The 25,003-nt window shown below is 50.2% G+C and overlaps 5 protein-coding genes across 5 annotated transcripts; 3 read left to right on the top strand and 2 right to left on the bottom strand.

The window, feature by feature from the left end:
- Positions 1 to 3,069: 3,069 nt before the first annotated feature.
- On the top strand, positions 3,070 to 3,411 carry LOC134053425 (feather keratin Cos1-1/Cos1-3/Cos2-1-like). The gene has a single exon (XM_062508449.1). The coding sequence runs from the start codon at positions 3,070 to 3,072 to the stop codon at positions 3,409 to 3,411; it is 342 nt and encodes a 113-aa protein (XP_062364433.1).
- A 4,418-nt stretch (positions 3,412 to 7,829) lies between these two features.
- Positions 7,830 to 8,669, bottom strand: LOC134053424 (feather keratin 1-like). Its single transcript, XM_062508447.1, has 2 exons — positions 8,535 to 8,669; positions 7,830 to 8,156 (listed from the first exon to the last, which is right to left on the bottom strand). The coding sequence occupies exons 1-2, from the start codon at positions 8,667 to 8,669 to the stop codon at positions 7,830 to 7,832; spliced, it is 462 nt and encodes a 153-aa protein (XP_062364431.1).
- A 3,176-nt stretch (positions 8,670 to 11,845) lies between these two features.
- Positions 11,846 to 12,615, top strand: LOC134053052 (feather keratin 1-like). Its single transcript, XM_062507856.1, has 2 exons — positions 11,846 to 11,918; positions 12,308 to 12,615. Exons 1-2 carry the CDS (start codon positions 11,861 to 11,863, stop codon positions 12,613 to 12,615), a joined length of 366 nt encoding a protein of 121 aa, XP_062363840.1. The 5' UTR covers positions 11,846 to 11,860.
- Positions 12,616 to 19,379: 6,764 nt separating this feature from the next.
- Positions 19,380 to 20,275, bottom strand: LOC134053400 (feather keratin Cos1-1/Cos1-3/Cos2-1-like). Its single transcript, XM_062508417.1, has 2 exons — positions 20,234 to 20,275; positions 19,380 to 19,706 (listed from the first exon to the last, which is right to left on the bottom strand). The coding sequence occupies exon 2, from the start codon at positions 19,683 to 19,685 to the stop codon at positions 19,380 to 19,382; it is 306 nt and encodes a 101-aa protein (XP_062364401.1). The 5' UTR covers positions 19,686 to 19,706; positions 20,234 to 20,275.
- LOC134053399 (feather keratin 1-like) lies at positions 19,684 to 24,523 on the top strand. Its single transcript, XM_062508415.1, has 3 exons — positions 19,684 to 19,708; positions 23,787 to 23,824; positions 24,197 to 24,523. The coding sequence occupies exons 1-3, from the start codon at positions 19,684 to 19,686 to the stop codon at positions 24,521 to 24,523; spliced, it is 390 nt and encodes a 129-aa protein (XP_062364399.1).
- The last annotated feature ends 480 nt before the right edge of the window (positions 24,524 to 25,003 follow it).

Genomic DNA, 25,003 nt, shown 5'->3' with positions numbered 1-25,003 from the left:
CTGGAAACAATAATTTTCTGAGAAGCTCATTTCAAGTGCAAAACACTCCAATTAATGATATGGGCTGTGTTTTGTTTTCCCGTATGGCAGCATTTTCATTGTCTTCTTTGGCCACACACGTTTCTCCCTGAGGGCTCCTTTTTAGAGCTGGGCAGGGAAGCCCATGGACTTCTGGGACAGGAGCTCATTGGTGCCAGCAGAAGATGAGTCCTGAGTGCCAGAGGCATTGCCTGCAGTCTGGGTACATTGGCCTGGGGCACTCCTGTGGGCTTGTTTGCAGCCTCCTGGGCAGGAAGGGCCCTGCTGCTCCAAGCTCTGGAATGCTTGCTCAGATGCCAAAGGGTTACTGAATGTGTTGATGTGCCACGTCGACCCCTTCCTCCCCCCCTCCAAAATCTCTGATTCACACTGGCCATTGCCTTTGCAGGTTGGTCATCAGCGCTGCTGCTCTTGTCTCTTCCTCTGACTGCTGCTCTTAGGAGTCCTTGGTGCACTTGTTGTGTCTCCTCCACTCCATGCCCTCTCTCTGATAGTCCCCTGTTATCACAAACAGCCTCATCTTGTCCTCTCCCGGGATGCTCCAGCCTTACCCTCCCAAGAGGTTTCCCTGAGTCTCCTTTGCCACAGGAGCCCACAGCTGCATGGGGACAGGGCTGTTTGCTCAGTGGTGCTTACACATCATCACGGCCTCTTCTGCTTCTCACATTGCCCCACCAGTTAGTGGGGCTCACTATTGTGGGTGAACAAGAAGTGGGATGGGGGTATAGCTGGGACAGCTTGCCACAATTGCCTAAAATGTTATAAATGAGAATCAAAACATCTCAATATTCAGTAAAAATTTGATTGCTCTATTTGCTATAGATGGAGCAAGCAGTGCTGGGGAATGTGAGGGGTCACCACTAACTCACACTCCATCAAACCTTGGTTTGCAGCCACTTAGTGATGGTGGCAATGGGTGGTGATAAGCAAAGGAATAGAGAAGGGTCATGGTGTAACCCCATTTGTTGTCTTAGTACACAGAGCCAGTCACTCCCTACACCACACTGGGACAGAGGGGAGAATCAGAAGAGTAAAACTGAGAAAACCCATGGGTTGAGTGAAAGGTAAAATAAAAGCTGCACAATCAAGCAGAGCAAAACCAGGTATTCATTTACTACTCCCCATGTTCAAACAGGTGTTCAGCCATTCCCAGGACAGCAGGGATCCATCATGCATAATGGTTTACTGGGAAGACAAATGCCATCAGTCCAAACATTCCTGTCATGTTATTTCCTCCTGCAGCTTAATAAATTCAGCATGATGTCATATAATATGCTTTATCCTTTTATGATAATTGAAAAAAGATTTCTGTTAATCATAAAAGTATTTGGGCTTGTATAAATCAGAATACCAAAGTCTGAAGTGAAGCATGGACACTAGATAGAGGAAAATATATGCTTAAATAATTCTGTTTTAAATCCCCCTGTTACGAATATTATGTTTTTGAAATAAGTTGTATCTACTACCAGTTTGCAAAATCAGATTTCATGCCTTTGTTTGATCAATGCTGCCTATCTACAAAGACCAGACTTCCTGACTTTTGCTGGTTTTTATCTCCCAAGACCAGATGGTTATATACAAGACTGACTATCACTCAGAGACTTTACAGATGTTTATTCAACCACCACTGCTTACCTGGCAAAGTTAAAAATTACAGTGAGAGTCCATACTATAAGAAGAGGCTGCAAACCAAGGTTTGATGGAGTGTGAGTTAGTGGTGACCCCTCACATTCCCCAGCACTGCTTGCTCCATCTATAGCAAATAGAGCAATCAAATTTTTACTGAATATTGAGATGTTTTGATTCTCATTTATAACATTTTAGGCAATTGTGGCAAGCTGTCCCAGCTATACCCCCATCCCACTTCTTGTTCACCCACAATAGTGAGCCCCACTAACTGGTGGGGCAATGTGAGAAGCAGAAGAGGCCGTGATGATGTGTAAGCACCACTGAGCAAACAGCCCTGTCCCCATGCAGCTGTGGGCTCCTGTGGCAAAGGAGACTCAGGGAAACCTCTTGGGAGGGTAAGGCTGGAGCATCCCGGGAGAGGACAAGATGAGGCTGTTTGTGATAACAGGGGACTATCAGAGAGAGGGCATGGAGTGGAGGAGACACAACAAGTGCACCAAGGACTCCTAAGAGCAGCAGTCAGAGGAAGAGACAAGAGCAGCAGCGCTGATGACCAACCTGCAAAGGCAATGGCCAGTGTGAATCAGAGATTTTGGAGGGGGGGAGGAAGGGGTCGACGTGGCACATCAACACATTCAGTAACCCTTTGGCATCTGAGCAAGCATTCCAGAGCTTGGAGCAGCAGGGCCCTTCCTGCCCAGGAGGCTGCAAACAAGCCCACAGGAGTGCCCCAGGCCAATGTACCCAGACTGCAGGCAATGCCTCTGGCACTCAGGACTCATCTTCTGCTGGCACCAATGAGCTCCTGTCCCAGAAGTCCATGGGCTTCCCTGCCCAGCTCTAAAAAGGAGCCCTCAGGGAGAAACGTGTGTGGCCAAAGAAGACAATGAAAATGCTGCCATACGGGAAAACAAAACACAGCCCATATCATTAATTGGAGTGTTTTGCACTTGAAATGAGCTTCTCAGAAAATTATTGTTTCCAGAGAGACTTCCTCTGGACCTGGGGCAGTGCAGGACCAGTATAAAAGGCATCTCAGCTTTTCACTCTCTCATCCACTTCACCGTCCTTCTCGTCCTTTGGAAGCAAGTGAGTTGGAAGCTCTGTCCTATACTGGCTGTCCTGAGGCTGCCTGTTTGGGGAGGGGAGGGGACAGAGGGTTTGGTGTGGCATGGGGTTGTGTCTGGGCTGGGGGACCTCTTGTTCTCTTGACAAAGAAAGTGCTTTTGTGAGTCTCCGTGGTGGGGATCAGGCAAAGAGTTGTGTGGTCCTCCCTGCACTGGCTGCATCTCCCAAGCCAGGCTATGCCTTGATTCCCTTGTGGTGTGTGGAGAGGTGGCTCCTCAACCATCCCCATCTTGTCTCTTTCTTCTCTCCCAGGTGCACCTGTGACTCAGAGCCATGTCCAGCTGCCAGCCTTGCACCCCTTGCTACCAGCCCTGCGGCCCCTGCTACCAGCCCTGCACCCCTTGCTACCAGCCCTGCGGCCCCTGCCCGCTGGCCAACAGCTGCAATGAGTGCTGTGTCAGGCAGTGCCAGAGCTCCACCATCATCATTGAACCCTCCCCTGTGCTGGTGACCCTGCCTGGCCCCATCCTCAGCTCCTTCCCACAGAACACCGTGGTGGGATCCTCCACCTCCGCTGCTGTCGGCAGCGTCCTCAGCTGTGGGGGAGTGCCCATCAGCTCTGGGGGCTTTGACCTCTCCTGCATCACCAACCGCTACTGCAACAGGATCTGCTAAAGCTGCTGGTGACAGCTCCACAGAAGGACCCCCTGGAACCCAGAAGATGGAAATTGACTGAGCATGGAGATCCTGGCCATTGCCTTCAGTGGCACTGAACATCCATGACTCTACCTGCAGTGGAGGAGTGGTGCCTGGGCTTTCTGAAGCCATGGTCCTTGTCTAACTTGCCTTTTTCTCCCGCTCTTCTTTCTTGTCTCTACTCTCATGCCCTCCCCTGTGCTGTGTGATCACTGGCTGAGCCCAATCCAAGATGTGAACTGCACCCTGGCCACGTGACACTCTCTCCCACATCCCCCTGGTGCTCCCTGCACTACGGTGCCCACTCAGAGGACCTCCTTTCCCTCTTCCAACTCATTAAAGTTTTGCTGCATCCCAGCCTGTGTCTCTGTGTGGTCCTTCTCTCTCCCCACACTGTCATCCCCAGCTGCCAGAGAGAAAGGTGTTGCTCTGGGGAAATGTGGCAGGCACAGATCAGAGCCCTGTGTCTTCCTGAAGGGATGGAAGTGTGAGACACAGGCTCCTGCCTAGAGACTGTTCCCTCTAGCTGGGAAAGATATTCCTATCTCCTGCAGTCCAGGAGCCATGAGGCCCTGCCTTACTGCACCCCAAATGCAAATTGCTTCCTCGGCCTTTGAGAACGAGGCTAACTAGTCTTCTTTTGAGGTGTCCATCTCTCCAGCTGCACAGTGGGTGGTTGTTGGGAGGAGTGAGTGTAAATGGCAGAATTAGGCAAGGAGAAAGAATATAAGTTGTTTTTAGAGTTCTTTTCACTCAAAGACCAAACTTACACCTGAAAAATGCCAGAAATACTCAGTGTGGAAATTTCAATAATTTGTGTTTGCTTTGGATTTTTTTCTGCCTGCTGAAAAAAACCTGAATTCTCTCAGAAGAGAGAGCAGGATGTGTTTAAAGTCTTCGGAGCATTTTTCCCATAGACTTGGGCCTCCTTGTAGCAGGAGAAGTGAGTTTAGAAGCTCAGAGATTATAGAAACACAGCCACGTGAAAGAATGGGCCAGCATCAGGCCCTGAGTTAAGCGGGGCACAGGTCTGTTGCACACGCCTTTTGTCCCTCATATGATGGAATAAGCTCAGCTGTGTCTGTCAACCCATTTTGCCACTGGGATGATGGAATACATTGGCCCTTCACACTTGAGATTTTGGCCATTTTGGTTACCTGCACGTATTTCATGTGTGAATACACATTTGGTGTAGTTGGTGGCTGCCAAGAGCAAGCATGGCCAAGAGCCACGGAAAAGGTCAGGGACTGGGGAGTCTGTGACAGTGACTCCCCACATTTTGGAATGGCCTAGCACTGAGCACTGGACCCCTGTGGCTGCTTTCCCAGCAACAATGGCTCTGCCATGGCTTGAAGTTGATGATGCAGCTCTGGTCACTCAACAACCAAATTGGTAGTGTGAGAATAACCATGGAAAGGTGTTGCATATAGGTAAAACCCTATAAAATAAGGGTCTTCTTACCCTTGTAAAATGATGGCTCAGGCCTGCTACTTCAGCTAAGCAGAAAAGGACTATGGGAAAGTAACTCAGCTGAATTGGAGGTAGAAAAGCAAGTTATATAACCAAGTTATATAACATATTCACATCATGATTTATGGTGGTTGGCTGAATTATATTTGTTATACTAGAATGGAATGTACCTGATCATAGGCTAACTGCTTAAAAAAGGCCTGTTCTTTGCTATAAAGTGGCTCTCCTTTGTACCTGCCTGGGGACTCCGCATTGCTTTGCTAAGTCTGCTCAGAAATTAGCGGGGAGGCTGGGATGGTCGTTAGTCACTGGTCTCAGAGTTTTTGACCATGAAGTTACAGCCTTACAGGACCAAGTAAGAGAGTTAAAAGAGGAAAACTGTGCTTTAAACCATACAAAGGAATTTGTGTAAGAGGCCTATCCTGCTCCAAAGGAGAATTGCTGTGAGCAGCAACACACTACAGAACAGCTTCAGGGGCACATTGCTAACAAACATAGGCAAAATTATGAGAAAAGTAAGGTCTTGATTTCCCAAGTTTGCATTCTTTTTAAGGAACCCTCATGGGATCCTGAGGCTTGGGATGAAAATACCTGGACGAACTCTGAGACTGAGTTTGAGGCAAACTCAGCAGATGAAGACATGGTAGACGCACAACCCCTTGTACAAAGGGAAGGGCTGCAGGTTCTGCCAGGCAGAGGGGTAAAGGTCACATGGTCCTAAACCCCAGAGGAGTTACAGGAATTTTTAGAAACTTGCCTGCAGAAGAGCAGCAAGAGCACATTGCCATGGATTTTATGAGCTTGAGATGGTAGCACCACATTTATTCCTTTATTAGTGTGTGAAAAGGATCTCTGAACTCCCATAGCCACTGCTAATAAGGTCCAACAGGGGTATGCTCAGCTATGGAGTTTCAGGTGTCCTGAGGGGTGTCAAACAGTCTTAACTTTTCCCCACTGAGTTTTTTAAACTATTACACATCAGAAAGACCAGTGTCAGTGAGCACAAGACATTAGTCATGCCAGAGATAAAAGGCATTTTTGCTCTTATCAGATATACAACTTTGGTGCCATGTTCTGGTACCAGCACAAGGAAGGCCAACACATATCTGCTCTTGTATCCCACAGCAGCTGGTCTCAAGCAGGTCAGCTCAGCACATGGCTCAATGCTGTGGGGAAACACAGTCTGCAGCAGCTGGAGGAATTTCCAGTCTCTAATACCAGTTCATTCTTCTGTGCTGTCCATGATACCCTGGTGCAGGTACCTTCCTTGTCTGAGCATAAGCCTGGAAAAGAGATGTGCTCCTGTGCAAGGGGCACAAAGATGGTGAAGGGTTGGAGGGGAAGCTGGGATGAGAGGTTTAAGTCACTTGGCCTGCTCAGGATGGAGGAGACCAAGAGGAGACCTCATCCCAGTGTACAGCTTGTTCATGAGGGGGAGTGGAGGGGCAAGGGCTTACCTTTTCTTTCTGGTGACCAGTGACAGGACATGAGGCAATGGCTGGAAGTCTGTCAGGGCAGATTTAGTTTGGATATCAGGAAAATGGTCTTCCCCTAGAGTGGTCAGATATTGAACATGGTTCCCAGAGAATGGTCACAGTCCCAAGGCTGCCAGAGCACAAGGAGCATTTGGACAATGTTCTCAGGCACAGGGCAGGATGGCTGTGGTGTCTGTGCAGAGCCAGGATTTGGACTCGATGATCCTTGTGGGTGCCTTCCAGCCCAGGGTATTCGGTGATTCTATGAAGGTTGAGCTCCGGGCACAGCTGCTATTTCACCTCCACAGCTAGACATGTCCAGTCAATGAACCTCTTTCTGATAGCAGCCACTCTTCAGAGGATGGGCAAAGTAATGAAAAGATTCTGTGGTGGAAATTTTATCTCTCCATTTCCCAGGACCACATATCCTTGTAGACTATTGCCTACATTGACCTGGTCTCACTGCACTGTTCCAAGGGCTGAAAGAAACTGTTAAAGGCTCCACCAAATCCAGCAGTAGAGTGACAAAACCTTTTTGGTGTTTGCAGAGGTTTTTATCCCACAACAACAACAACAAAAAGGAGGGATTGTTTCCAGGTAGAGCATTTAAACATAACAAAAGGGATTCTGGCATGCAGTTTTTGTGGGTAGTGGACCCTCTAATCACAGAGAAGTGGATATTTCATGACATGGAAAGGATTGGTAGATATGGCCTAAATTATCCTGGTGCACTAGACAAAGAGTGGTGCTCTGTATGGACTTTCCACCCACAGAGATTAAAGTTGGCCATGGATGCCTTTAACAATAAAATCCCTTTGACGTCTGGAATGCCATCACGCTACTAGTTTTTCAAGATTTAGAAAGCAGAAAGTAATACAGTGTCTGACTAAGCAAACTTAATGTAAGCTTGTGTTACCAGTTCCTTCAGACACCATCCCCAAACACCTCCTCCCAGAAGAAAAGATTGAGCAACATCTCTTTTTCTAGTTGTCCTGGGAGAACAACTGCAAGGGAAATGACACAGAGGCAATGGCTCAAATGCAGCATAACTTTAATGAGTCAAGAGAGGCGAATTAGGTCATGTTGAGCAATGGTCATGGTGCAGAGAGCACGAGGGACAGATAAGTGATTGTGCCCCATGGCTGTGGCTGAAAACCCTCTAGAAGTCCATCTGCCTGCCCTACAGAGGGAGCAGAGCCAGCAGGTCCTCTCTGGGCTGGATGTGTGGGGTTCACAGCCCAGGGGAGCACAAGGAAACAGGGACACAGGAGGGAAAGGAGACAGGGGCAGAGGGCAGAGGCAGGGATGGGCTGTGCTTGCTAGCAGTCCTTCTGCAAGGGCTACTGGGGTTCCTCAGCGTCTCTAGGAAGCAAAGAGCTGATGGTCCATCCCCAGTGAAGCAGCATTTTGTTGAGTCCTTAGGTTCAAACCCTGGAATCATCACCAGCAGCTTTAGCAAGGGAAGCACCTCCTGCCACAGAGACCACTGCCCAAGCCTGAGAGACCAAAGCCCCCAGAGCTGATGGGCACTCCCTGAGAGCTGAGGATGCTGCCAACAGCAGCAGAGGTGGAGGATCCCACGGCAGTGTTCTGTGGGAAGGAGCTGAGGATGGGGCCAGGCAGGGTCACCACCACGGGAGAGGGCTGGATGGCCACGGTGGAGTCCTGGCACTGCCTGACACAGGGCTCATTGCAGCTGTTGGCCAGCGGGGTGGGGCCACAGGGCTGGCAGGGCCGGCACGGGGTGTAGCAGGACATGTCTTGGGGCTGGAGATGCACCTGAGAGAGAGGGAAGGGGGTAGAAAAGCATAAGGGGTAAGTGAATAGAAGCCTGTAACACCATCACAAGGGAGAGAAGACATGAGCTCACACAAAGAGCTGGAAGGATCATAGGGAGGCCCACAGGCTTCTCCTTCTCCAAAGCCCAAAAAAGACCTGCAAAAGACAACCAAGCCCTGGGAGATCCCTTCCGAGCCCATACCACAGGAGGCACCAAACTGACCCCTGGCCTATCTCCATGTCACCCTTTTTGCAGGCTTCTCTCCCCCATAGAACGCAACCCCAGAATCAGGTATAAAACAAAGGAGTCCTGTGCTGAAAAAAACCATGGAAGGATAGTGATCAGAATGAATAAAACAAGAAGAGCTTCAGACTTACCTTGTTCCCAAGGAGATTGTGTGAAGGAGAGGAGTGGATGAGAGAGTGAGGAGATGGAGCAGCTTTTATACTGTTGCTGTGCTGCCCCAGGCCCACAGTCACTGCATGAGGGCAGTAATTTTCCAACAGAGTCATCTCCAAAGCAAAATATCCCACCTAATGCCCCAGGTTGTGTTTTGTTTTCCATCACTATTGCCAGTACATTTCCTCATTTATGACATGCCCATTATGCTATGTAGGATCCTTTCAAGTTCCAGGATGACAGATCCAATGATTTCCCAAGATGGATCATGGCACTATCACCAGAAGAGGCACCCTCAAGTGCAGGAGGGGTCTGTGCAAATGTAGGGCATGGAACTGGGAAATCTGGAGATGCTCCTTTCAAACCCCATTACAGAAAGATTTGACTCTCCTCCTGCCAATGCAGGAGTCTATCCTGGGTACAAGAAGGCTCCTGTGCCCAATGACATGACTTATCCTTCTCCCTCAGTCCTTTACAGATTTACTTGGAAGAGTCATCTCCTCTCATGGCAGTTTCTGGGGGTCTTATATCACTGCTTAGTCACCATGAAGGAAGAAAATGCCATCCTTCCTAAGGACCATGATTACAGTTCTGATGGTACATGAGGGGTGTACTGGGGCTTGGCACAGCAGCTTGTTTGTCCCATTCTCCTCACAGTACCATGAACTTTGGCTGCATGCCTTAAACCCTGACCAACAGGAGACTTTTCCAAAACATGTTGACTGTCCTATGTGCCCCTGAAGCTGTGGGAGTGCTGTCAAGAAGGTTATGCTGACAGCAATGGCTGTTGTGGCTGCCTGAAACTGTGTACTCAGTTACAGCCCAGTGCTTGCACCAGCTTTCCTGGGTTATGGATGGATCTGCCCTTGCTGGAGGGCAATTGTGTCCCTGCAAGGGACATGGCTTTACAGACAGCACACCCTCCTGGCTTGACCTCACACCAAAAGGCTGACACATGGCCAACCCAAAATTAGAGTGTGACTCACCAGGTAGGGAGAGTCTCTCCCTGGAAATTTGCCTACTGAAGGCATTCTCTTGCCCTCCTGGGATGCATCCCAGCTGCCTCCATGTCTGCAGGGCAGGGAAGTGCATCAGTCCTTGATGTCATTTGAGGGCTTGGTTTTGTACCCAGGGCCCTCTTGAGCACATCCCCTCCCTCAGTGTTCTCAGATACGTGGCACTGCAGGGGTTATCACTGGCAACCCTCTTTTACTAGGGAGCTGGGCTAGTTCCTGCTTCCCCAAATGTGCTGGGTTCCTCTCCAAATGAGTTTTTTTGGGCATGGGAAACAAGGTATGCTGAAGCACAAATGTGAAGAGAATACTCAGTGTACGGGACCATTGATGAGCTCCAGCCAGTGGGGAGATGTTTTCTGCAACCCCTTCTGTCCCTCCACAGAGTATTCAGGAGGGCTCCTCAACACAGCAGGGTCTCTTTGGCCAAGAGGATGAGGCTTTTTCATCCACTCCACCCTCCAAGTCTCTCCGCAAGGCACATCTTTTCTTACAAGAGAAAAGAGAGCTGAGGGCTCTAAGACTGTAGCAAAGTTCAGTCACTCAGCCCATACTGTTGAAAGAAGTTTTTCATTTCCAAGTGCAGATCTTGCCATTTCTCTTTCTTGAATGCCAGAGGGCTCTTGTGGTCCAGTTCTCCAGATAGTTGATAACTTGCTTTATAGAAGCCATGACCCAGACTGCATTAGCAGGTTTTCTCTGATTGACTCTTGTCTTTTTTCTGACACCCATTCACTGCTGGGAAACACTGCCCCACCTTCTCAGAACTCTTTCAGGGGATGTAGCAGCCTGGGAGATCTTGTAGGTGAAGACTGAGACAGGCATCGTCTCCTCTATTTCCACACTTCTGAGATTACCTTCTATCATCTGAGAGACACTCCGTTCCTAAGCAGCCCAGGATATTGTCTGATGCAATTTCCACAAGGGCCCAGGGCTGTCTCATGGTGCCATCCAGAACCCCTGTCCTTTGCTGCAAAGCACTTCCACAGGAAATCAGCTCCAGCCTGTAGTGGGGGAGGAGATTTTTCTTCCCCCAGTGCAGGACTTTGGATAAAGGAGTTAAACAGTGCTGGCCCCAGTCTGGGCCCTGCAGTGCACCAGGTGCGCGTGTCTGCCAGCTGGATTTTGTGTCCCTCATCCCAACCCTTGGAGACCAACAATTTTCATAGATTTCAGTCCTCTGTACTACCCTCTTCCCCAGCTAGTATTTTGTCAGTTTGTCTCTAAGGATTGTTACAGGCAGCAGCATCAAAGGACTAAGATAGATGAGACAAACATTTGCTGAACTTCCCTCACCCACCAGAGCTAGGCACGAAATCAGACAAAGTAATGAGATATGTCAAGCCTCCAGAAATCCATGCTTGTCCCTCACAAGCAATTTCTCTTATCCTGAGAAATTACTTCCAGGTTGATTTGCTCCATTACTTTTGTAGGGATTGAGGTGAGGCTGACTGACATGGTTCCTTCTTCATGGCCATCTTGAAGACAAGAAGTCCACTGGCGTTCTTGCAGTCCCGAGATGTATTCTGAGTCTTTCAAAGAGAGTTGAGAGCAACCAGACACCAACATCCCTCATGAAGTGCACAGAATCAAGTCACACACACTCATCTGAGTCCATCTGTTAATATAGGTGGACTGATCCTGCCCTAGTGCAGGTAAGCCTTTCCTGCTGATTACTTTCCAAGAAGCCCAATGTTTTGACAGCAATTCCTGCTAGCAGAAAACAAGACCGAGAACCCCTTGAGTACCTTGTCCTCAGTGAAACTGCTACAGTCAGCCTTTGGAATTCTCATCTACCTGGAAGAATTTCTTGTGCCTATCACGTGTTTTGCCTGGTTCAAACTCATGCAGGCTTTGGTTGTCCTTAGTCCGGCATACTCAGACAAACTGGCAAACATTCTCCCCAGAGAAAAGCTCAGTAATAGGAAGAGAGCTGAAACTTCTTGCTGCAAGGGGAATTGTATACAATTGCAATTCACTGGTCCAAGCCAAAATCCCATGCATTCATGTGAATCAATGAACTTCCAACAACATCAACAATTCCAACCTATCTTCTGCCTTCACTGATACAGCATCACCCAGCATATCCTTGGGTGCCTCATCTCAGCACATGAAAGCAGAGCAGGAATGTTGAAAATGAGGAAATGAAATGGCATCATAGGTTGACAGAAACCAAAACACAACCTACACCACTAGGTAGAACATTTTGTTTTTGAGGTGAGTCTGTTGGAAAATTACTGCTGTCGTGCAATGTCTGTGGGCCTGGGGCAGTGCAGGAGCAGTATAAAAGCATGAGGTTCTCCTCACTCTCCCATCCACTCCTCTCGCCTCCATCTCCTTCAGTACCAGGTGAGTCTGAAGCTTTTCTCCTCTTTCTCTTCATATTCCTGAAATTCACCTCAGCTCATACGTGTCCCAGTCCTACACGGGGTCTTGGAACTGTTATCATGGGAGAGAGAAAGGATGGAAATTCTGTCATCACCAGAGGCTGAAACTTGGTTAAGTGTCTCATGAGCTATGGACCAGAAAGGAACTTCTTTGGGCTTGGTTGATATCCAGAGGGTTCTTTTGGGCAGAAACAAAGGTGATCTTCGTGGATCACACTGCAAAGTCCCCAGCCCCTTTCTCCAACTTGTGACTTATCTCACTTCTATTGGGGTGAAAGACAGCTCTTCATCCACAATTTCTCAACACTGCTTCCCCCTTCTCTCTCTCTCAGGTGCATCTCCAGCCCCAAGATATGTCCTGCTACACCCCGTGCCGGCCCTGCCAGCCCTGCGGCCCCACCCCGCTGGCCAACAGCTGCAATGAGCCCTGTGTCAGGCAGTGCCAGGACTCCACCGTGGCCATCCAGCCCTCTCCCGTGGTGGTGACCCTGCCTGGCCCCATCCTCAGCTCCTTCCCACAGAACACTGCCGTGGGATCCTCCACCTCTGCTGCTGTTGGCAGCATCCTCAGCTCTCAGGGAGTGCCCATCAGCTCTGGGGGCTTTGGTCTCTCAGGCTTGGGCAGTGGTCTCTGTGGCACGAGATGCCTCCCCTGCTAAAGCTGCTGGCCACGGCCCTGGGGAAGGAAGCCAGGGACTCCCAGGATGGAACTGCCCTGGGGACACAGCATCAGCTCTTTGCTTCCCCAGGGGCTGAGCAACCCCAGCAGCTCCTGCAGAAGGATGGGGCCAACCTGGGCTCTTGGCAAACACAGCCCATCCCTGCCTCTGCCCTCTGCCCCTGTCTCCTTTCCCTCCTGTGTCCCTGTTGCTTTGTGCTCCCCTGGGCAGTGAACCCCACACAGCCATCCTGGGGAGAACCTGCTGGCCCTGCTCCCTCTCTGGATCAGGCAGAGGGACATCTCCTGAGATCTACACCACAGTTATTTGGTGCAGACTCCTATCTGCCTGTGGTGGTCCTTTGACTCAGATTTACCTTGTTCTCATCTTTTGACTCATTAAAATTATGCTGCATTAAGGCCTTGCCTTTTCGTCATCATTTCCCCTGTATATGCCTCACAAAATGACCAGGGGGATTATTGGGTATGCCTGTATGGGGACCATTATCACAGGATTGCTTTGATTATTAACACGATCCTCTGTTTTTCAAACTTCTCTACCTATCTAGGGTGGGATGGAATGGTCCAACACAAGTCAATGACTTGAGCTCCATCAGAGATGCTATCACATAAAAAAGGGAGATTTACTTGACCCTTAGTGTTTAATTTCTCTGTCAGTGCCCCAGGAAAGCTGAGACCTTTGTGCGCAACCACCCTGTCAGTGCCCAATTAGGGGGGACCCTGCACTGGGCCATCCTGCTGGATCAGAGGGCAGCTTGACTGACTCAGGCAAGGAAACAACATAAGCCTCAGGGAGACCTCTCAGCAGGTCTTCCCATTTTTTGACCCCTAAGTAGGTCTTCCACAGTATTTGAGTATGTTCCCTGCTGCTGAGACTGAAAACACCGGTGAAGGACTGACACAGACAGTTTATGGAATAATACTCTTCATAATATAAAATTGTGACAATTACAGTTCAAGGATTGCCAGTGAGATATCTGACTAATAAATGTATTCAATGAAATACAAAGACAAGCTCTAATCCCTGATAAAAGTATTCAGTGCTCACAGAGTGTGGTTCTTTTGCAATAAATGTCCCAGTTTCAGCCTGCCGACCATCCCTGCAATTACAATGAAGTCTGGGCTCTTGTTCCACTGCTGTTACCGAGCACCCCTAGGTCCTTTCGCCCAGCTTTCCAGCCATTCTGCCCCAAAACTGCAGTGATGCAGGGGACTGTTGTGACCCAAGGGCTGGACCCAGCATTTCTTCTTGTTGAACCCTATACAATTGTCCTCAGTCCATTGATACAACCTGTCCAGATCCTTCTGTGGAACCTTTCTGCCTCTAGAAGATCAACAGTGACATCCAGCTTGGAGTCATCTGCAAACTTTCTGAAAGGTACACTTGATAGCCTGGCCCCAGTCACCCATGAAGATACTAATCAGAACTGGATTTAATACTGAGCCCAGGGCAATACCACTAGTGACTGGCTATCAACTGGACTTAACTCTATTCACCACCACTCTCTGAGCCCGACCATAAAGCCAGATTTTTATCCAGTGAATACAACCCACATTCAAGTCATGAGTAGCCAGTTTCTCCAAGAAAATTTGGTGGGAAATGGTGTCAAAGACTTTACTGAAGTTCAGGTGTGCTGGTTATGCCTTGAAGACATCTGGGGGAGGGCATACTAGGAAGTTTTCCTCCATGAGAACTTCCTCTGTGAATTGATGGGACCAATTGGAGGTTGGTTTAGTTTTTGACAGCCTGAAAAAACAAGTGGAGAACTTAGGTCGCTCTGTGAATCACATTTGAAGCAAGCAAACCTCGGGAAAAACTTTTTTCCAGCCTTTTACAAGGTAACACCGACCTGGCCTGGGCCCCTCTCGTGCGGCCCGGGGCAGGCCGGGCTGGGCTCGGGAGGCTGCTGGGCCCCGTTTCCAACCAGGAGCCCCGATAACCAAAACGAAGCAAAGGCCATTGCTAAATCCTCGCCCTCCCCCGGTGTGGCCGTGGCTCGGGGGGCCCTGCCCTGCCCCGGCTCGGAGCAGCCCTGGGGTGGCCGAGCCCTCCCGGCCGCCCTCACGGGCTGGGGGGAGGCAGCTGGGCCCGGTTCGGGAGAGCCCCCAGGGCTTTGTGTGCTGGGCAGGGCACAGGGAGAACCCCCGGGCTGCGGCTGGAGCTGGGGGCGGTTGGCACCAAAGGGCAGCCGTGGAGCCAGAGCCTTGTCACCGATTTCTCCTCTGGCTGGACTTTGCGGTTTTCGTCCGGCTCCCTCCAGCGTGGCCTGGGCGGCCTGAGATCCTGACACAGCTCTGGCATGGCCTGGCCCAACTCCTGCAACTTCTGTGTGAGATTTTAACTCTTCCAGTGCTCCGATGAGACTTACGGACCTTCCATCCTTCCTTGGATGAGAGGAAGAAGAACAGAAAGGACACACCAAAGTCAATGAAGGTAAAGCTAAGTTTCTAAATGGAAGGAGAATGAGGAGACACCATGATGGCTGGCTGAAAAATCTTTTTGTAAGTTACAGGGGTGGACTGTATTACACAAAAAAATCCTTTAAACCATGAAAAAAGACATGGGGGGGTGGAGTTTGAAGTGTTCAGAAGATCCTTTGCCCCAAGGGAAAAAGGGGATCTCTGTTTCTGGGTATGAAGTACGAACAAAGAGAAGAGAGCTGAGAACTTTTGCCTTTGAGTAGCTTATCCTTAAAAGTAATACCCCATGACTTCAACATGGCCCACAAGCACAGCTCTGGGAAGGCTGTGAAGGTGGGAGAAGTTTCATGACTACAGATCTCCCCGCGGCTGCTATTCGTGAAAAGTGAAGTCAGGAGAAAACTGGTTTTTTTCGTCTCTTGAAAAAGATCCCTATAGCTGAACAAAAAGAAACTCCTCTCCCTAAAGTGAACTGAAAAATATTATTTAAGGAATTGACTGAAGTGTCTCTGTATGTTGAAGACCTATTCTGAATTTATTATTATTTTCTTTGTGTTGTTAATAAAGTTTTTCTTTATCCACTTTTAGTTTTATACCTGCTTTGCTTTCATTCCTAATTCTATTTCACAACAGAAGATAAATATATTAAAATTGGCAAACCCAAACTATTACATTTTTGGTGCATTGGCTGGGAAATTCAAACTAAACCAAGACACCAGGAAAACAACTTCTATAATGTTTTCCTTGTCCACTTAGTGGGTAATCTTGTCACAGGAGATCAGGTTAGCCAAGTAGGGTGTGTGTTTCATAAAGACATTCTCACTGGGCCTGATCACCTGGTTGTCCTGTATGTGCCATGTGATTGTGCTCAAGAGGACCTGTTCCATAACCCTCCCTGGTGCCAACATCAGACGGACAGGCTTGTAGTTCTCTGGATGCTCCTCCTAGCCCTTCACTTTAGACCCCAAAACTCACGACAGTATTCTAGATGCCACCAACTGAGTTTTGAGGGGAGTGGGATCATCACCCCACTGATCTGCTGACTATGCTCTTGCTCATATATTCCAGGGTGCTGGTGCCAGTCCTCAGTGTCTGAAAATAGTTCTCGTGCCCAGAGATAGTCCTGGCAGTGGCACCTGTTCTGAAGGCATTGCCACAAAAGCATCTTTTCCTGGTCTTGCATTTGGGCTGCTATTACTCAGAGGGAGAAGGACAAATGACTGCTGCCAAGCCAACTTTGATGAGGGCTCTGGGGGGGATGTGTGTCAGCGCATGCAGCCGTGTCCTGCAGCAGCTCAGCCACTCCCCTCCCTCAGCTGCAAGTGTCTGCAGCCTGTGTTTCTGCCACTGCACTGCTCTGGAGAGCTCCTGGACAGCCCTTTGAGCCACCCAGCACACACCTGCTGACTGTCTTCCTGCCTTGAGTTTCTCTCTGCATCCATCTCTCAATATATTTTTCCAGGAAACCCCAGGCACAGACAGGGAAAGTGGAAGGTGAGAGAAAAGAGCTGCCTGTGTGTCTGTGTGGTGTGTTGACCTCAGTCAGCACTAAGCTCCCACTGGCTGTTCATATTCACTCAACTGCCACAGAACCAAGAACTGAAGAAGCAAGAGAGTGAAATACCCTGAGGCCAAGATGAGGGCTGTTTGGCAGGCAAAGAGACAATAGAGAAAAATCCACAAGTTGTACAAATGCAACCACCCACCACCTTGCACGAGCAGACCAATGCCCAGTCAGGCTCTGAAGAACAGCTACTCTGGAGAGACTGTCTACAGTTTTCTTGCTGAGCATATCATATTGCATGGCACAACCCTTTCATCAATTCAGCTAAACCATTGGGAGGACATTTCCCTCTTAATTCTCCTCCTCTGGCACAGTGGCAGCCAGAGAAGGAGGAATTGTTAATTCACCTCTCTTCTCTCATGTCTTTGCCTCTCTACTCTTTGCCTTCCCCCCTCCCAATACCTTTGGAGGTCATGGATGACATCCAAACTTCCAAATCCTTGCACCCAAAGGAGACCCACTGTACTGTGCCATATCCTCCCTTCCTTTTGTGACTGTTGAAGGCTCACCACACACCCCTAACTCCCCAGGGCACTGTTCTCTTCACCACTTGTCCTACAATGTCCACAGAAGAGGCAGTAAACAATCATTCCATTGGTGGTTCAGTCTTGTCTGACTACTAGGTGGTGGAGACATAATTATTAACTTACTGATCACATCCACAGAGATTCCACAACATCCCCCCTTCCATTTCACTCCCAAGAAAAACATTTCCTGTGCAGGTCTGTCAGCCTGGCTTCATTTCATGGGCAATTCACCTTCCAGAAGAATTGTAATTATTCTTTTACACTTCTCAAACACTTCTTCAAGAAGACTGACAGACTTCTTTCAGCCATCTTCCCCCCTCAGTTCACGTACACCAACTTTCACCTCAGAGGCAGGCCCTCACCACCCCACTTCCTCCATCCTCCCACTGCTCATGCAGGAAGAACCAGAGAGGCCCACCCAGTGCAAGCCTGGACCCCCTTTCCCAGTGACCTTAGTGGGAGAGGACAGGGTCCATGGGTCACCTTCCATCACCCCTCCCAGCTGAGGTGCTGGCCTGTGAGGACAGGGAGAGAGATTTTCTCTGAACTTTCAGAGCCAGGAAGATGCTCTCCCACACCTTGTGCGTGCATCCTCTTTGCTGAAGGACTGGATTCCTTTCTCCCTGTCACTCAGTCCACCAATGAGATGGTCCCATTCACCTTGTCCACGATTTTTTTCCACTACTGGGACAATTACCACAGATGTTGTTTGGGTCCCTATCTCAACCCTGGTGCTCTCATGTGTGATTTGGGTCAATTACTGTGTTCTTAAATGTAGGTCAGATGCACGATTTACTTGTGACATTCTTAGAAGTTATTGGGGCCCTGTCTGGACCCCTGTCCTCTGGTCAAGCCCCAGAGTTGTCTTAAAACTGCCACCAGCCACCTCAAGACATGTTAAACTGCTGCCACACCAAAAAATTCTCTCTTCTTACACCACCCTCACACCAGATACCTCAAACACCACATTAAGTTAATAGAGTTAATTAGTATTTTTAAACAACTCACATTAAGATGAAAAGGACTTTGTGAGCCTGCACAACAAAACAACCTGCATCACCCATGGATGAGAATGGAGAGGTCTATTTGCTCATCTCCTGCACAAGACGGTTCTTCCAGCACAGTCTCATCTTTCCTGGCCTTCAGGTGCCCATCAAAATGTTCAATCACTCCTTCTCCTCAGAGAGTATGGTGGCAGAAGATAAAGTACTGTGTGTTGAGATAAAGGCAGTGTAATGAAGAGAGGCAAGGAAATACTGCAAAAACACAGGAAAAAAATAGTTTTATTATTATCTTCCATCAACTGGCAATGTCCAGCCTCTCCTGGGAAGCAGGGACACAGCACACTTAGCAGTTTCTTCCTTGACAAACAATCTGTTAATAAATGCTCCCCTGCCACCCTCCTCCTCCTTTCCCTCAGCATTTTTTGCTGACCATGATGTGACATGGGATTGAATATCCCTTGGGTGAGCATGGATCAGACAGCCTGGCTGTCCTCTCCCAACCTCACTTCCACCACATCCCAGGCCTTTTGCAAAGGAGGATGGAGAGACAAAGTTGATGTTGGGTAAGTGCTGCCCAGAAAAATCAAAAATATTTCTGTGTTATCAGCACCATTCTAGCTTCAAGTATGAAGAACCAGTAGAAAGGCTAATTTGGTGAAACTGAACTCCATCTTGTATAGAACTTACACAATGCTGTTATCTATCACCAAATATAATCCCAAGTTAATCCTTAAAAAAACTGCCCTTAAAAATCTCTTTTCCCCTGGGCATATCGAGAAAGAGCCTGCTGAGGAAAGAATGACATAGACACATGGGCTGGGATGCAACAAAAATTTATTGAGACTAAACACAGAAATGAGGTTGATCAGTCTGGAGGTCCCAGTGCAGAGAGCAAGAAGGACAGAAGGCAATCTGTGCCCCAGCAGATGTCCCTCTGCCTGATCCAGAGAGGGAGCAGGGCCAGCAGGTTCTCCCCAGGATGGCTGTGTGGGGTTCACTGCCCAGGGGAGCACAAGGAAACAGGGACACAGGAGGGAAAGGAGACATGGGCAGAGGGCAGAGGCAGGGATGGGCTGTGTTTGCCAAGAGCCCAGGTTGGCCCCATCCTTCTGCAGGAGCTGCTGGGGTTGCTCAGCCCCTGGGGAAGCAAAGAGCTGATGCTGTGTCCCCAGGGCAGTTCCATCCTGGGAGTCCCTGGCTTCCTTCCCCAGGGCCGTGGCCAGCAGCTTTAGCAGGGGAGGCATCTCGTGCCACAGAGACCACTGCCCAAGCCTGAGAGACCAAAGCCCCCAGAGCTGATGGGCACTCCCTGAGAGCTGAGGATGCTGCCAACAGCAGCAGAGGTGGAGGATCCCACCACAGTGTTCTGAGGGAAGGAGCTGAGGATGGGGCCAGGCAGGGTCACCACCACGGGAGAGGGTTCGATGATGACGGTGGAGTCCTGGCACTGCCTGACACAGGGCTCATTGCAGCTGTTGGCCAGCGGGGTGGGGCCACAGGGCTGGCAGGGCTGGCATGGGGTGTAGCAGGACATGTCTTGGGGCTGGAGATGCACCTGAGAGAGAGAGAGGAGCAGACCATGAGAGGTGCTTGAAGATCAACCTATCACCACACCATGACTCAAGCCAAGAGGGAGACAAGAGCAGGAGATGTAGGGATGCCCACAGGTTTTTCCTCACATTTAGCCCACAGATTCCCTGACAACAGCAACTAGTCTCAGAAGGTTCCTGCCTAGACCATTACTCACTGCAGCAAATCCAGCCCTCCCTTCATAATGACCCTCTCTCACATTTTACCTCACACAGAGACTAGTGCCATGATGCAGCATATGCCCAAGTGACAGGTATGCGCTGGAAAATAGGAGGAGGGAGAGGGAGAGGGAGAGGGAGAGGGAGAGGGAGAGGGAGAGGGAGAGGGAGAGGGAGAGGGAGAGGGAGAGGGAGAGGGAGAGGGAGAGGGAGAGGGAGAGGGAGAGGGAGAGGAGAGGAGAGGAGAGGAGAGGAGAGGAGAGGAGAGGAGAGGAGAGGAGAGGAGAGGAGAGGAGAGGAGAGGAGAGGAGAGGAGAGGAGAGACCCAACTCACTTTGGTCCCAAGCAGACTGATGGAAGAACAGTGGATGAGAGAGTGAGGATGAGCTCTCTCTTATATTGCCCTTGCACTGCCCCAGGCCCACAGCCTCTGCACAAAGGTAGTAATTTTCCTACAGACTCACCTCCAAAGCAAAATATTCTCCCTAATGCCACAGGTTGTGCTTTTATTTCCATCAACATTGACATTTATTTTCCTCATTCCTGACGTGATCATTAGGCGTCCAAGGATCCTTTCAAGTATCGAGATGAAAGACTCAGGGATTTCCCAGACAGGGATACATCAGTACAGGCAGATGTGCTAGAGACATCTCTGGAAGGAAGGAATCATGTGGCCAGGGAAAAAGTGGTAACACTGATTTCCACCCTCTTTTACAGACAATAAGGTCCTGCTGAAGGCAAGGTGTATAGTGGCTGCCAGGAGCTCTGGGCTTGGCTACAGCCCAGTGTTGCTCTGTGCATGGATGGAGATGCTTTTGCTGGAGGGGAACTCATCCTGGCCTGGAACAAAGCCTGCAGACATCACGCACTCCTGGTTTGGCCTCACACCAAAAGGCTGACACACAGCCAACCCAAAATTAGAGTGTAGGTAGGGAGAGTCCCTCCCTGGAAATTTGCCTACTGAAGGTATTCCCTTGCCCTCCTGGGACGCTCCCCAGCTGCCTCCATGTCTGCAGGGGCTGTTGGACTAGGTGATCTAGGCAGGGAAGTGCAGCACTCCTTGGTTTAGCCTGGTTTTGTTCCCAGGGCCCTCTTGAGCACATCCCCTATGCTCAGAGTCTCCTCTTGGTTTTCTGTGTTTTTTCCTGGACCTTTCTTAATCCTTGACCACAGGATTCCTAAGGTGCTGCCAGCTTTTCTGACCTCTTACTCTTCACAGGTGCCTCCATGCTATCCAACCTGTCAGATGTCTGATGTCTGGGGGCTGTACATTTCTACTCATCTCCTCCCTGACACCACCTCTTCCTCTCCACTTTCTTTGGTGTGACAGCCAAGGCTGCCCTTGATTCCAATGTTCTTGATTCACATCCAGTTCTTCCTTCTCAGAGGCAGCTGTACATCACTGTTTTTTCCCCATAATAGACTCCATGAGGCTGGAAGGAACCTCTGGAGATCACCTAGTCCAACAGCCCCTCTACACAGCATGATCAGCTCTTGGAGGATGCTCATGGCCAAGTCCTGAATTTCTACAAGCATGAACAATTCTCAACCTGCCCATGTCAACCACAGGCAAGTTCTTTATCACCCTTACAGTAACAATATCTTTTCTTATGTTTCCCCAGAATTTCCCTGTATTTCCAGTGTGCCTATTTCCTCTTCGCCATTCTCTGGAGAAGACTCAGGAGAGCCTGGCTCTGTGTTCTGGACTCCTCCTACAGCTCTTTTAGCCATTGCTGAGCAATGTGCCCAGATGCCCCTCTCCTCTGGGGTGAGCAACCCCACCTCAAGCAGCCCCTCCTCTCTGAAGGGCTCCAGCCACCCCATGGGCTCTGAGGCCTTTTGCTGGACCTGCACCAGTATGACTGTGTCTCTCTTATACTGGGTAGCTGCTCTTTGTGGCACTGATTTCTCAGCACTGCAGAGCAGAGGAGAGGGGTCTGTTGGCTGCTAGAGGGTCCATGGAGATCCAATGCTCCAGACCCAGGAAGCCACCAACCTTCCCAGAGAGAGAGTCCCGCAAGGAACTGCCTTCCAGGGGTCTCTGGCTGTCTCCTAGCTGCCGGAGGAGCCAAGTGGTGGCCATGGCCACAAGTGATCAGCTCTGATCAGTGATTTCAGCTCATCCATTCCAGCTCTGCTTGCAAGGCTATCCCAGGCCAACTCAGGAACAGAGAGACAGGAACCCAGGAACAGAGAGACAGGAACCATCACATGGCAAATTCCACAGAGATTCCTTTATTATCCAGCAGCTCTGTGAAGGGAGCCAGGAATGACTGCTCCCTCCAGAACTGGGGACATGCTGGGGTTTTTATGGGGAAGAGCAAGGGTGGTACCAAGAGGGAAAGACCAATGGGTTACAAAGGATTAATATGGGTACTATGGCATGGTGGGATAGCTCACCATGACAAGAAAAGGTGAGCCAGCCTAAGGAGCATCCGTCCAGGAGGGCTGTGATTAGCTTATCGCAGCCCACTCAAGGGACATCCCTCCAGGGCAAGGCCATGGGTGGAGCCAGGCCAGGGCCATAGGCCTCCACAGGGGTCATATTCCACAGTCTGACATCTAACTCCTTCCTAGTGCAGCCTTAGATGCTGCCAAGTGCCAGCTCCACAAAGGCCCAGGGCTATGTCCTGATGCCCTGCAGGACCCCCTTTCCATACTGCAAAGCTCTTTAGCTGCCCCACAGCCCCAGCCTGGGGGGGGAAGAAGTTTCTCCCTCCAGCCTTGCAGTACTTTGCCCAAGGGAGTTAAAGAGTGCTGGCCCCAGTCTGTGCCCTGTGGTGCACCAAGAGTGACTCTGTTCCAGCTGCACTGCATCGACTCATCACAACCCCTGGAGACCTTCAGCCAAGCCAGATTTCAGTCATGGCCTTCTCAAAGTCAGGATGCCCACTGTCTTTCTCCCAGTCCTCAGCTGCCTTCCCTGACTACCAGCAGATCCAAAAGGGTGTTTAGAGGTGTTTTCACTGACACCAAGGTCTATGTGTCCATCACCAGGTTGCACACACTCATGTCAGTCCAGTCTGATTAAATGTTCCCACAGCTGATCCTCCTCTTCTGCTGTGGGGAAGCTTTCCCTTATCCAGATTTCTGAGGACTATCAGGAGGTTGATCCTGTGACACAAAAGCTTGCCAGTGAAAACCAAGACCCAGAAGCCTTGGAAAATCTTCCCCTTCCCTGTAACCCCTGCCCCCAGTGAAGCTGCCCCAGTCAGCCTTGGCTCAAGCCTCCCTTTTGCTCTTGCCCTCTGTGCAAGGTCTTGTTTCCCACCACAAGCTTTCCTGATTCAGCTCCAGGTGGGCTTTGGCTTTCCAACCCCAACCCTGGAATCCTCAGGCAGCCTGGCAAACCATCTGCATCACCAAAGGCCATCAAGAGGAAGGGAGGTGAAAGCGTTTCCCTGCAGAAGCAGTGTCCAGTGGGTGTTGGAGTGAGGTGAGAGGGAGGAGAGAGCAGCAGGCAGGACGTGCTGCAAGGAGAGGAGCCTTTGGGTGCTCTGCTGCTCTGGGCAGGCCAGGGCAGAGCTGGGGTGTCCCTGCAGAGGCAGCGGCCAACAATGGCAAGGCCCTGCCCCGAGCCAACATCCCCTGCCTGCACGGGACCCTCCGGCACGGGGGCACATCCTGCGCCTGCACGGACACGCTCGGAGCCCGGGGAGCTTCAGGCCTGGCATGGCACACGTGAAAGGAGCTGCAACACACACCAAGCATGCCAGAAATGAGGAAATGGAATGGCAGTCTTGATGGAAATCAAACCACAGCGTGTGGCGTTAGGGAGGATATTTTGCTTTGGAGGTGAATGTGCTGGAAAATGACTGTCCTTGTGCAGTGCCTGTGGGCCTGGGGCAGTGCAGCAGCAGTATAAAAGGGGGACCTGCTCCTTGCTGTCATTAACTCCTCTCACCTCCATCTCCTTGCAACCAAGGTGAGTCTGAAGGCCTCTCTTTTCTTCCTCTTTTGTGTTTTCTGATCACATTCTCTGCTTTAATCCCATGTGGTTTCTTGAGAACAGCTTGTTACAGTAGAGGGAAGGGGCAGAAGTTACGCATGGAGAAAGGCTGGGTTTTGTCTGACATGTCTCCTGAATTCTGGCCTAGGTGTAGAAGTCCCTGGCTAGGTCACTCTTGAGGTGTTTCTTGGGGGCTTGAGCAAACAGTGAGGCTGTTGGGCCTCTCGAAGCAGCCTCCTGCTGTCTTCTCCTTCTCTTTGCTTTTCTCCAGCATGGTGGGACAACAGATTGCTCTGAAATAGCCCTTTCTCAACTCTGCTTCCCCCTTCCCCCTTCCCTCTCTCTCAGGTGCATCTCCAGCCCCAAGACATGTCCTGCTACACCCCGTGCCGGCCCTGCCAGCCCTGTGGCCCCACCCCGCTGGCCAACAGCTGCAATGAGCCCTGTGTCAGGCAGTGCCAGGACTCCACCGTGGCCATCCAGCCCTCTCCCGTGGTGGTGACCCTGCCTGGCCCCATCCTCAGCTCCTTCCCACAGAACACTGCCGTGGGATCCTCCACCTCTGCTGCTGTTGGCAGCATCCTCAGCTCTCAGGGAGTGCCCATCAGCTCTGGGGGCTTTGGTCTCTCAGGCTTGGGCAGTGGTCTCTGTGGCACGAGGTGCCTCCCCTGCTAAAGCTGCTGGCCACGGCCCTGGGGAAGAAAGCCAGGGACTCCCATGATACCACAAGCCCAGGGATAGAGCATTGGTGCTCTATCTACCACTCAGCATGATTTCTTTCTCATCTTTTGACTCATTAAAGCTCTGCTGCATCCCAGCCCATGCACTTGTGTCATCCTTTCCCCTGCTCATGCTTACCCAACATATCCAGTGAGAGAGGTGTTGCTGCTGTGTGGCTCCACAAGGGCGTTGTTGGAAGAGGTATTGCCATGGTTGTCAGCATCACATCCATTATGTTAACACAGCATTGATTCATATTAGGTGTCACCTTTCTAAATTACTCTGCCCCTCTCTATCTGATACCATTCAGATACTCCGAGAACACTCTGAGTTCTCCCATTATAGGAGCAATGGTGGGTTGGATGGTCGGGACAGACAGAGATGAAAGGTCTCTGAAGCCAAGTCTTAGAACTTGTGGTTTATTGCAAAGGGCGT

This window comes from Cinclus cinclus, chromosome 24 (assembly GCF_963662255.1).
Source record: "Cinclus cinclus chromosome 24, bCinCin1.1, whole genome shotgun sequence".
In the NCBI taxonomy this organism is placed as follows: domain Eukaryota; kingdom Metazoa; phylum Chordata; class Aves; order Passeriformes; family Cinclidae; genus Cinclus; species Cinclus cinclus.
Note: the sequence above shows the minus strand (reverse complement) of the source record. Positions and strands in the feature narration are given on the sequence as shown.

Bases quoted from the DNA above. Each gene is read 5' to 3' on its own strand.
- LOC134053425 (XM_062508449.1), top strand. From the start codon at position 3,070: ATGTCCAGCTGCCAGCCTTGCACCCCTTGCTACCAGCCCTGCGGCCCC.
- LOC134053424 (XM_062508447.1), bottom strand. From the start codon at position 8,669: ATGACTCTGTTGGAAAATTACTGCCCTCATGCAGTGACTGTGGGCCTG. The intron at 8,157-8,534 runs GTAAGTCTGAAG...CCTCTCTCTCAG, and splicing joins ACAATCTCCTTGGGAACAAG to GTGCATCTCCAGCCCCAAGA.
- LOC134053052 (XM_062507856.1), top strand. From the start codon at position 11,861: ATGAGGTTCTCCTCACTCTCCCATCCACTCCTCTCGCCTCCATCTCCT. The intron at 11,919-12,307 runs GTGAGTCTGAAG...TCCAGCCCCAAG, and splicing joins TCCATCTCCTTCAGTACCAG to ATATGTCCTGCTACACCCCG.
- LOC134053399 (XM_062508415.1), top strand. From the start codon at position 19,684: ATGTCTTGGGGCTGGAGATGCACCT. The intron at 19,709-23,786 runs GAGAGAGAGAGA...TGCTCCTTGCTG, and splicing joins TTGGGGCTGGAGATGCACCT to TCATTAACTCCTCTCACCTC. The intron at 23,825-24,196 runs GTGAGTCTGAAG...CCTCTCTCTCAG, and splicing joins TCCATCTCCTTGCAACCAAG to GTGCATCTCCAGCCCCAAGA.
- LOC134053400 (XM_062508417.1), bottom strand. From the start codon at position 19,685: ATGTCCTGCTACACCCCATGCCAGCCCTGCCAGCCCTGTGGCCCCACC.